The 12649-nt window shown below is 41.2% G+C and overlaps 1 protein-coding gene across 1 annotated transcript; it reads right to left on the bottom strand.

Moving 5' to 3' along the window:
* Positions 1–493: 493 nt before the first annotated feature.
* Positions 494–6102, bottom strand: zfp36l1a (zinc finger protein 36, C3H type-like 1a). The gene is made up of 2 exons (XM_044142163.1): positions 5874–6102; positions 494–3741 (listed from the first exon to the last, which is right to left on the bottom strand). Exons 1-2 carry the CDS (start codon positions 5922–5924, stop codon positions 2680–2682), a joined length of 1113 nt encoding a protein of 370 aa, XP_043998098.1. The 5' UTR covers positions 5925–6102; the 3' UTR covers positions 494–2679.
* Positions 6103–12649: the final 6547 nt, after the last annotated feature.

Raw genomic sequence — 12649 nt, 5'->3', positions numbered from 1 at the left:
ACACACCAGCAGACCTACAGCAGCATAGAGCACATCATGTTTTTGAGGCCTCTGGACAAAGTGCCAGAGTTTGTCCATTGTAAGTTATATTTAAAGGAGAATCTGTGCAGGTGTTCTCCTTCCAGTCTAATTGAGGTTGATCCATTTTGAATGAGCACATTCGCTCGTTCAGATATGCAAAGCCTTTTGAAAAATACCAAACACATGCAGCTGTGATTGCAGCAAGAAAAACTTACTTTTAAGGACTGAAAGATTTAAGCTCATTATGCAACATCCAGTGCCCCATGCCCACATTCGTTCTCCCTGCCCAAATAAAAGCATGTTTCACCACAGGAAAGGCAACATCAGAATTCCTTTATTTGGGGGACTACTAAAAGGAAATCTGCCCGTTATTCTGCTTTTTAAAATTTCTGAATACACACTAGTGTGTTGCTTTATCACATAAAATTCATAAAAAGCACCAACAACCCAAAGATGGAACTCAAGACACATGTTAAGTTTTCCAAAAAATATGGGGTTTATTGACTTAACTGCAATCAATACTTACAAAAAAAAAAAAAAAGAGGGAAAAAAGGCTTTGATATAAACTCACAGAAATTACTGTAGTGAAAACACATGGCTGAACTAAAAAAAAAAAAGAAGAAAAAAAATACATTCAACAGTTTCACTTTCTTTGTGTCATAATCCTTTCACCTTTTCCACCACACGTGAAGGCAACAAAGAACAACAGACTTTAAAAACTGTACTCTGTTTTTTCTTTTTTTTAAATCAAATATAAAAAGGCTGAGGAGCCTTTAGCTACCTGGAATGTATTCAAAGAGGCACTTCCACTGGTCAAAAGGGGGGCCGAGCAAGTGCGTCAAGCATCCGATCAAATTATAAAGAAAAAAACTAAACAAAAAACTCTTTCCTCAACTCATTTGGTCACAGCTATTGCTTGTAATAACAAACTGGGAGGAAAACCATTTTATACCAGTCCTCCAGTTGAGGCAGGCTTTTTTCCAAGAATTTTATCTCAAAAAGCTCAATTTATGTGATAACAGTTGGCAACTGCGACTGTCAGATTGTTGCAAGTTGTGCAGGGAAAACATCTGGAATGAACACGAGCAAATCTTGTTCAGATGGAATTGCAGTCCAATGAGAGAGAGAATAAGAAAAGAAAGAAAAAAAAAAGAAAAAGTATAATAAATAATCAAAAACGCAAACTTTTTTTGCATTTTTTTCTGCTTTAAATTAGTTTCATTTCTGACAAAGTGTAGTTGCAGAACAAAAAGTAATTGAAGTACAATATATTAAACTGTGAAAAAAAAGGAAAACTGACAAAAAACATCTTCACAATCTTTAGATTAATATGGAAGATCATAATTTAACATAAAAGAAAATATATTCTATTGTTCATTATCCAGATAAATACAAAAAACAAAATTAACAAAAAAATGCATATGATCACCAATAAATATGTTCTGATAAGTTAAATAAGCAGTGACACGCAAACCTTCTGTCTGGAAAGTTTTTTTCTTTTTTTTTTTTTTTCAAATAATAACCGTAATAATAACATTAATAAAAAATAATTATCAAATAATGAAAGCAAAAGGGGTGTAATGAGTACAGAATGCTCAGTGGAGCAGGTTGTAAAGAGGGACAAAGGAGGAGAGAGAGGGGTGTAAAGTAAAACAGCTTGGAGGTCCGATCTGAACTGCACCATGGGAAATGCTGGAAATCCCCCAGACCGGAGAGGGCGACAAGGTGGGGGGAGCGGGAGCAAAGTCATACAGGTTTAATGATCAGTTCGATAAAGACTTCCTTCCCCAAATAGTGACAAATAAAATATACAAGCCAGTGACCAGCAACAGGAGGGGGAACTCAGATAAAAGGGCGAGGGGAGTATTTCACCAACTTCCAGTTCAAAAGTCCTTCCTGCAGACTCGCCCAAATCAGAAACGGAAGACGGGACTTGAGGAGCACCGACAGCGGCGTGGGAGCAGGTAAAGAAGCGAAAAACAGTAGTCCATTCACCCTAAACACATGCAGAAGCCGCCCCAGGCACTTTAGTTTTTATTAAACCTTTTTTTTTTTTAAAACAAAAAAAAAACCAAAAAAACAACTATTCATATATTTTCAGGGTCTGTTACTTTGTTTTTGTCTCGTATCAGTCTGTAAAAAACGTCTGCTGCAGAGCTACAATTACATTAGTGAGCACCTTCTAGCTAGCTCAGGGGGAAGTGACGTCATTAGGGACACAGCAAAGGAAGACGGGAGGGAAGGGAAGGCTGGGTTAGTGCAATGCACTCCCCCTTTCCAAGGCCACTTGTACTGCTACACATTCATGAATGAAAAAAAGAAAGAAAAAAAAAGAAGAGGGAAAAGATAAAAATAAACAAGTGGCACCTGGGGAAAAAAAAAAAACAAAAAAACAGTCAATCGTTGTTCTTGTGATTTTCATTGTTCAGTTTCCACTCCTCGTTTGGCACTATGACACATGGCATCATTTCTAAAACTTTATGTGCAGATCAGCTGGGGTGAAATTACAATTTAGTTCCCTTAATTTTATTATTACATCCTTAAAAACGACAAGGATCTGGAGTAAGGGAGGACAGGGGAAGCTCAGGGGAACAGAGGGGAAGAGGTAGAGGGGAGTGCCATGCTCTCTTTATGTCACCGATCTTTAGATGCGTGCCGTTACTCGTCAGAGATGGAAAGGCGGCTAAAGATGGGAAGGCGGCGGCTGTTGTCCAGCGAGGGTGACTCGGAGCCAGAGCTGCTCTGGTAGCCTTCCTGGTCTGACAGAGAGTCTGGGGGGCTAGAAAGGGGCTCGAACAGCGGCGGTGACTCCAACATGGGTCTGAAGAAGTAAGGCGTGCCAGTCGGAGAGGGCGGCGCGGCGCTGTTTGGCTCCGCGCCTGCCGTACCGGCATTTAGGCTCGGCCCAAACAGGTTAGCCAGCTCCTGGCTGGAGTAGGTGAAAGGGTTGCTGCTGGGCCAGTTTGGGACCTCGTCTGGGAAGAACATGGGCGGCGGGGTGACCGAGGTCGGGCTGTCCCTAAGTCCCCCAGAGCTGGAGAAGCCGGCGAAGCTGTAGCTGTGCTGCAGCCGGGGCCTCTCCATCTTGCTGGAAGAGTTTAAAGGGGAGGACTGCTGCGGAGGTCCGCGACGCTCCTCGGCATTGTGGATGAAGTGGCAACGTGGCCCGTAGGGGCAGAAGCCGATGGTGTGGAAGGTGCGGCACAGCTCGGTTTTGTATTTGGGGTGACGGCTAAGGCTGCGCAGTTCATGCACCCCATGGGCAAACTGACACTTGTCGCCGTACTTGCAGGTGCCGTTCTCCTCGAAGGGCCTGCACAGCTCCGTTTTGTAACGGCTGGAGTTCACCGGGCTGCTGCCGCCGCCGCACGTCGGGCTGGAGGGCCCCAGGCACTTGTTGAGGAGCCGCTCCCCCGTCTCAGAGAAGGAGCGGTCTCGCAGGCGGGTCTCCTTGTTGTTGCTGCTGCTGGCGTTGCCAGCCCCTGAGATGAGTGAGGAGTGCTCCACCGTCTTCAGGCTGTTCAGAAACTGGTTCTGGCTGAACTTGGTGCTGCTGACAGAGTGACGCCGATGGAACACGCTTGCCATTGTGGGGGATCCCACCGCCTTCCTGTCCAGCAGGGATCCGGTGGCATTGGAGAGGGGCACGCTGGTGCCAGTGCAAGGGACAGACACTGGGTGAGGGCCCCCCAGGTTGTTGTTGTAGCTGAATTTATTGTTCTGCAAAGAAAGAAACACGTGGTATGAGAGCATAGTCTATGATGGCCTTCAGGACTGACGTGACAAGGCTTTCAAATTAAAAAGTAGGGCTGCATAGTATTAGGAGAACACAACATTCTAACATTATTTCCAATCATCAAAAAAAGTCTTCACTGCACTGCCCGAGCCGTAGGATCAGTAAGACCAATAACAAATGTGGACAAAAATTAAAAGTCAATCCAAGTGGTAAGACACAGCACTGGTAAGCAGGTTTTCAATGCAATGCCATCTGATATTCAACCAGATATTTCTCCCAAACAAGTCCTTCATAAATGCAGTGGTTAGGATATTGATATTGTAATGGTGACTGCAGTTGGATATGGTTGGATACAGTAGCTCCATCCAACATCCCCTCAGCATATCAGTGCCTCCACCATGCTTTACACTGGAGACTGTACGTTCAGTGCAACGCACGACAACGTACGCACGCGACAGCAGCATTAATCCAGAGATTAGATTACACATCTGGTTTCTGTTTACTCATTTGGAGCCAGCTGACTTTATTTACGGTCACCGGCGTACGGGGGGGGGGGACTGAATAGAAACCTCCCATCGAACTGCACGATTGTTCCTTTTTGGCTCCAACAACAGAAGCGGATACAGGCCTATAGAACAGCAGCTGGTTTGGCAAGTTGCCCTGGTTAGGAATGTGTGCCCGTTTAGTAAATGGAGCAACAGCAGCACATGAGAGGCCTGTGGGCTGCATCATTTGAAAGACAGCGAAAGAGAGGCAAAACATCCTGCCGGACTACAAAGAGAAACTTTGGGTCTGCATCTCAACACACCCACCCAACGACCACAGGTGACTAATTAACATGAGAATGAAAAGTAATGGGGGTGGAAGAAAGGTGAAATAAAATCTAAGAGAAGTCGTCGCTCACTGAGCTTAAACAGAGGTGCCAGTAAGGGAGGATTGGGGAGAATACAGGGGCTTTACCACCTCAGCCAGACACACTTATAATGTTTTTAATCATAGAAATTAGAGATGCTTATTCGATATAATGTTTTGGGATGTTGCCCCTTTTCCAATTTGGTTATTTTTGTACCCAGCTTGTTTATGATTCACTAGAATTTAGTCCCTTGGAATCATTTTTGGTCAGTGGACCCAATGCACCGTGCAACATAAGAGTCAAATCATCCAAACAGTGATCAGAATCAAAATGGATGGAAATAAGTAGTAATAGCTAGTTTTTCTACCTTAAAAAAACAACAACAACAACAAAGAATTCTATTCAACTGCGAATAAGATTTGAGCATTTTACAAAGTTTTATCTCCGTAATAAATAAAAATATGCTGCTATGAGAAAAAATTAACCAGATGAAAAACAGTTCAAGCTTGTGGGTACAAAACTGTTTGTTTACAGGTATGAAATTGGGAGACTAACGTGTGAATGGGTGTATATGAATTACTACAAATGCAAGTTTTCTTTGTCATTTTTAGTATCCATCACTGATAACCAGCCTTACAGAGGAGGAAAGCTTATTGAAACTCCAAATATCCTGATTAATAGTTCGTTTTTGTTGTTGTTGTGCTCACCCCAAGATTTACTGCTGTCTTTATAAACTTTCTGGAAGCGCCCCCGAGAGGTAGTAGCCTTCAACAGCTTCCAGGAGCAAAGACCGAGCTAAAGCTCAATAAATCTTGTTAATGATTAGCGAGCATGTGGCTGTTGCGAGTATTAAAAAGAAGCGCAAAACCTCCCTTTCTTTAAACGAAGCCAACCTTGGCCTGTGGGGCTGAACTGAAGCAACAGTTGCGTTAGCTGATGTGGCACATGCTGAAAATGAAAAACACCCGAGTTTACCATTAAAACTAATGTCAAACTACCGGCACCGACACGCTTGGAGTCGGCGAGGAGATAATTATTAAACACAAATGCCCTGCCGGGGATGAACTAAGTCAAAAAAGCACGGCCATATTGTTTAGTCTAAATGCAGAAAACAGCGAGTGAAACGCAGCAAAACAAACCAGGCTGCGCATACAGCGGCGGCTGTGGCAGCAGAGGGCCGCGGTCATGCGGCTCCTCATTCCTGCACAGTGCTCACAGCAGCCCACCAGACTAAGCTCAAGATTTACAAAGTGTTCAAAATACCTTGTTTATCATTTCAAAGTCGAAGAAAGGCGACACCACGGCTGTGGTCATCTTTCCAGCAACCAAGTCGAGTTAGGAAAGAAAAAAAAAAAGCGGCCGCCGCTTGTTAGAAAAGTTACGCAGGGTCTGCGGAGTTTCTGATTCGCAGCTCCTATGTATATTACACCCTGCAGACTCCCCCTCTGCCCCGCTTCAGCTCGGACATTGGCTTTATAAGCCTGGCAAGGAGGAGCTACAGAAGTGCTGGGCGGTTACTTTCTGAACTTTTTTTTTGTTCCTCTTCTTTTACAGACCGACTTTTTTTTTTTTTTTATGTGTACTGGCTTGTCAGTTTCTTTGACATCACTACGTTGCTGTGAATTCTTAATAACAGAGGCAGAAGTTTGCTTGGCTAAGACACGACTGCTTTCAGATCAGTGGCGGCTCAAACTTTTATGAGGCCCAAAGCAGAGTTTCCTTGGGAAGGCCACCTCCAGTTAAGTCTACCTGACCTGCATTAAATATTGTCCGGCTGTATTCGATCATGATGATATAACACAAGGTTTTGTTTTTTTTAGCAGCTACTACTGCTGGTGAACCAACAGAAAATTTAAAGAAAGAAATATTTAAATTTTTGCAATTATTTGCTTCCTATAGTAATACTATAAAGTTCTCTTGAGATTATAAGATAGTTAAATTGCAATTTCAACAAAGTACACTGTTACACTATCCTTTAATGAGCTCATATAATCTAATTTCTCTTTTTTCCAGAGAAGGGAATCCAACCTTAAAGTTGCGTTCACAAGCAACCGCACACACAAAAAAAATGCCTGCAACTTGTTAACATGGACATTTTTCTCGGCTCAGATACAAATTTGCTTTGTTTTCTGCTCTATTATCCATTAAGAATTCATTTGGTTTCTTTGTGTGCATGTGCAGACTTCCCATGTATGAATTTAAGCTCTGTAGGAGCTCCTCCAGACCAGCAGGGGGCCATAAGCAGCTACAAACTTTACCTTCATGTCAGCGTACGTAAGGTCCTGAATATTTTACCACCTCAAAACTGTATTATTGATGAAACATACAACTCAAGTAATAGAAATCTGGATTGGAAGCGCCCCCATGTCTGTGCTGCCCTGGGCAATGAGCCATAATGCACACCATAAGATAGATAGATAGATAGATAGATAGATAGATAGATAGATAGATAGATAGATAGATAGATAGATAGATAGATAGATAGATAGATAGATAGATAGATAGATAGATAGATAGATAGATAGATAGATAGATAGATAGATAGATAGATAGATAGATAGATAGATAGATAGATAGATAGATGACTTTATTTCAGTTTTGAGTAGTTGAAGGTTGTTTACTGAGACTTATAAAATTGTCCTCAGGGTTTCAGCTACCATACTGCTCTGTAATTAATTTACTCCTAATTGTCGTCACTTTGTGGGACTTTCCGGTGAATTTAGAGAGCAGGAGCTATAACTCTTTTCCCTACCATAGTTATGTGCATTCTACCACTGTTGTCTTGTCTTTAAAAAAAAAAAAAAATTTTTTACCAAAAGCTCAAATGGTGTGCCTTACATGCAGGCCTAAAGGTACGCTCCTTGAATTGAATATGTGCATATCATTTCACCAGGCAGGTGATAACATGATACCCAAGTGACCTCATCAGATTCAGACCGCATTCTGTCATGGGTGACGCATGCAGAGACACAGGAAAGAGGCCGGCTGCAGACTGTGGGACCTATACAAATCCACTGAGGCCCATCTTCCTCCCGCCTGCTGAAATCCATGGCAGAGCAGGTATCGGCTGTTTGTTTACATCAGCGTTGGGTCGCAGCAGAAAGGAGAAGAGTGAAAAAGAAAGGCAGGGTTGTGAGGGGAGGAGGGAGAGACGAAAGAAGGGGAGGATGGCATGAGGAGAAGATTTATGGAGAGGGGTGTAGGGGCAGAGGGGGGGCTTTATTACTACACAGTACTGCCCCGGGGAGGTGAGGGAAGAGGGGTGGGGACAGAGAGGGAAAACATTCCCTTTCCCCTTCCTCTCCTTTGCCTATACAGGAGCCACACAGGGGGTGGAGAGCTTTGTTTCTTTGCTTGCAGGAGTGGAGGTGGAAGGGAAGGTGGTGTTCTGCTGAAAGGAGTTTGAACAGAGGAGAGAGCTGGTTCAAAGCCTGACTCAGGCCTTTGTGGCACTGCAGTCCAATAAGAAAAGCAGAAGAACTTTATGCAAACAGTTGCTTTTCCTGGACTCTGTCAACGATCAGCGAGGGCGTGTTTGAACATAAAAAAAAAAAAACGGTTTTTACGAGCCAGGCCTGTGTGGAGCAATCTCCCCCCGGAGTGTTTTCACAGACGACAGGGTGGGATGACAGACTCGCTGGAAATCACGTCTGCAGTTCAAAGGCCTCGTCACTGATTGATAAAGTGAATCAGATCGATTGTCTCCCTCTAAGGAATATTTACAGCAGCATGGCCCACAGGCTTTCCCGCCCCCCCACCGTGCAAACAACAAAAATATGCAGCTGGTGTGAAATTGCTTCGCAGGTCTGTAACATTTCAGACATGAAACAGAACAACAGAGTTTAAGTATTCTGTAATGTGTGTTCGTGTAGTTGTGAGGTTCACCGCCAGAAACTTCACAGCAGAGAGTCGTAAAGATCTCAGGCAGGTCAACGGAGCATGGAAGAAGCCTCAAAAGTAACATTGTTTTCTTTAATGCTCCCTGGTGTAAGCTATGAAAAGAAATACTGAAGAGTATTCAGAACATTTTATATGGGCTGTTTTATGAATTAATGCTTCAGATCAATAAAAGTTTGGAACTTTTGTGAATAAACTTGAATTTACGCTCATATCAAGTTTTAGCTAGTTTAGCGACAGCTTTACTTCTAGCAAGTGTGCTAGCAAGGTGAACTTTCTAAAGGAATTTTATGAAGAAATAAAATAGTAGTTGCAATTATATGCATATTAGTCAAAAATGTTTGCTGTTAAATGTATACTAAATGTATAGTAATGGCAAAGCAGCTACTTTATTTTTGGCAAAAATTCATTTGAAGATGCTAATTCAGTGAAGTGCTAGCCTCATTCATCATCTCTGCATCCACCTTAGAAGAGTCAGAGGATATGTTGAGATAAATATATGCTACATTGCTGGAATTAACATTAACTCACCAAAAAGGAAAATGTAGTGTTGAGAAGCTAAATTATGTTGGAACAATGATTTATGTTTGTATCCAGCTTTGCACTCAGCGCTAACGCTGAATGCAAAAGAAGATTGGTGAGTATAAAATATTAGATCTTCATCTTCTTTCCAGTATGTTTAAGCACATTAGTTTATAAATGTAATGTCCACTACAAGAAAATGTCTTACAACACTGCCTGCTTTACTTTTGAAACAAATCTCAGTTGAGGTTTTAGCTTTGCTTTTAGCTGATGATAGTTTGATCAGTTAGCCGTTAGCTTCATTTGTTGCGTTCAGTATCTGACAGAGAACAGATACTTTTATGTGGGTTGTATTGTGAATGGATATATCAAGTTATATAGATCCTTTATAAGATGTGGCTGAGAAAGTTTCTGTGTTGGAGCAATAACTGAAGTTAAATATCATAGAAAGTGAATGTGGCATAAAAAATGTTCAAATTCTAACATTAGCAGTGGATTTTTTATTTTATTTTTTTTGGGGGGGGTAAAACAGTCTATTATAATGTTACCTGTAGTTGGTTCATCTTAACAAAAGAGCTTTCATAAGACTTATGTTTAAAAAAGTTTCTGATGAGCAGGGAATTAGCTTTAAATTCAATTTAGTACATAGCTTATTAGAAGCACTAATGCTAACATCAAGCTTGCTAATAAACTGAACTTCTACTTCACATAGAACAGATCTAAAACATACATTTTTAGTAACAATACATAAAACTAGTTATGCAATGTAGTCAAATCAGTTTCTAAATCGTTACACAATGATATTGTTTGATGGCTCTTCCTGCCAGAAGGAGGAGGAGGATGAAGAGGAGGCACCTGTTTCCAGGTAAACTGAAGGAAGAAACTGTAAACACAAACAGCAGTAGCCACATGTAATCCTACTTTCTATGCAGCCAGCTAACCACAAATAACAAAACTGTGTAAACAGTTGTGCACACTATCTGATTTTTCATCATTTATTTCTGCATGTTAGCATGTTTTACCCCCCCTCGTCGCTTCCCAAGCCCTGGTTCAGAGTGCCAAACAGCAATTCCAGTAAATTCACAATGCTCACAAACATACACTTCCTCAATGCGGTTAGCTTTTTATTTTTGAAAAATTCCCTTCTGAACACTGGGCAGGATGTCTTGTTTCGTCCGTCACATTGTTTCAAATCAAAATATTTTCAATTTTACCTCCAGACATGAGAAACGTCTCCAAAGCGAGAACAGGTTGGCTTGACAAGAAACCGGCAATACAGAACAAACTTCTAACGTATTTTTGAAAGCTTTTTGATTTTTAGCTGATAAAGTGCAAAGACAAGAATCATGAGCTGTCAGTTCATGTTGACTTTTATCAACTTGAAATGCTAGCGTTTCAGTTCATTTCAGAACACGTGAGCGCCTTAAGGTCATTGATATCCTCCTGTTTTTCAGGCACCATCGGAGCTGCAGACAGTCACTCCTCAGCCTTTGCTGCACGGTTTGTTTTCTGCCTTTTCTGCTTCCACTCCCTCCTCCTCAGAAGGGAGGACGAGGATGGAGTTCGAGGTCACTGATAAACTTTAAGTGGGATGACGGGATGTTAAAATTTTCATCTAATTGAACAGGAGATGAAAGAAAAGTTAAATACAACATGTTCAGGGACACTTAAAGCAACAGTTTGCTGTTGTGCTTCATCACAGCCAACAGAGGGCAGAGTTCTTCCTTTCCTCTCTCCAGATTTACAATTTCACCATTTCCTTCTTCTCCTTTTTTTTCCTAGACAATTTAAAGAAGTAGGTAGTTGCCATGTGCCTACTATAAGATCAGATCACTTTTACCTCCTGTAAATTCTTCAAAGACTAGATATGCATATTGTCTCACCCAAACACAGTGCTCTCTGTGTGTTGAATCGAGTAGAATTAGGGGTCAGCTAGATGTGCATGTTGTGTAATCAACCTCTGCTCTGACATACTACCTTACTAGCCTCATATAAAGCTTATCAGTGTTACAATTGCTCACATATGCAGAGTGGTATTTTTAATCTTTGCAACACCACATCCCACTTAATGTGACCACTAGCTCATAAAAAAAGCTGTCTCAAAGGAGGAATAACTGTTCTTATTGCTGGAGGGACATTATGTGTATTCTGGGGAGGGAGGGGATACTGACAGGGTTGTTGACAAGCGCTAGAAGATGAAGCAAGTAAATTTCCATCTGAAATTTCCACATTTCTTTTTTTTTTTCATGTGGGAATGAAAATAAATAAAAAAATAAATAAAAAAATTGCATACTTACTGGCATTTTCAGCTAATGAGCCATCAGGGGGCATTACCATAAGAGTACATTCAAGTGAAAATAGTTTGTTCAAGCGTAATTGTTCTAGACTACAAAAGAAAGCAGACTTGCTTTTCCTATTTTCTTATTATTCCAACTTGCAACATGCTGAGTTTGCAAACATAAATAATTTGAGTCAACTCACATTGCAGGACTTTACGCTTACCCACTGTTAGCAGTATGAATCGAGCAGACTCCATTGTTTGTTTTTTTTTTGTTTGCTTTTTTCTGGGTATTTCCAACTTTTGGAAATCTGTGAAAAGGGACACGGGAGATGTGACAAAGATGTTCTGGTCACATGAGACCCAAATAACTTTGTGCGGAGGGTAAACAAACACTCACCATTAAAATACCATCCCTGTGGTAGGACATGGAGGTGGCATTATCATGCTGTGGGAATGTTATGCGAAGGTGGTCAGCTCCAGAATGCAGAATGCAGACGGAAGAAAACCTGACAGAGGCGGCAAAAAAATCAAGATCAAGATTATTTAAAGTTAGAATGGCCTAGTCAAAGTTTAAGGAATAATTCCCAAATGTACACTTCCTCAATGCGGTTAGTTTTGAATTTTTGAAACATTCCCCTCTGAACACAGGGCAGGATGTCTTGTTGTTCAGAACAATGTTTTAATGTGTATTAAAACAGTTTGATACGCTGACATTTGCGGTTGTAGTGTGATAAAAACTGAAGAAGTGAAAGTTTTAAGAATACTAACATAAGGACGCATATCTTGATTAAACAGTGAATATAACCACTACTGCGAACATAATAAAAACGAAAAAAATAATAAAAAATTTACTACTGTCTAATTTAAGATAGACAATTAAAAAAGATATTGTGTTTATAACAGAATACACTTTCTTCACTGGGTGGTTTAATTTTCCAATTAAACCGTTGTAAAGTATAAACAAGCATCCCTTCGTTGGATACTTCAATTCTAACGTATTTTGCCCAGCCGTGAGTTCCTCCTCCTTTAGAAAAAAAAAGAAGAAAGTTTTGGAGAACTGTATGCAGAACGGCAGAAATACAACTTGTGGCAATTCAGCTCCTATTAAAAGTTATCGCTTACTTAAGACTTCTTGAACTTCCCACTTTTTAACAACATGCGAGCATGGCTTTCGAAACACCGACAGAACAACTCATCAGCCAGCTGCATGTTGAGCAATGAGTGGTTTAGGACAGCCAGATATGAGCAGAGTTTGATTTCTTGACCACGAATCAGCCCAAGCTCGCTGGAAAGCTGCATTGATTTTTGCATATGTGTAGGTTTTTTTGTTCCCCTTCTC

Source organism: Gambusia affinis, linkage group LG16, assembly GCF_019740435.1.
Source record: "Gambusia affinis linkage group LG16, SWU_Gaff_1.0, whole genome shotgun sequence".
NCBI lineage: Eukaryota > Metazoa > Chordata > Actinopteri > Cyprinodontiformes > Poeciliidae > Gambusia > Gambusia affinis.
The sequence above is the reverse complement of the archived record's forward strand: the minus strand, read 5'-3'. Positions and strand labels throughout refer to the sequence as shown.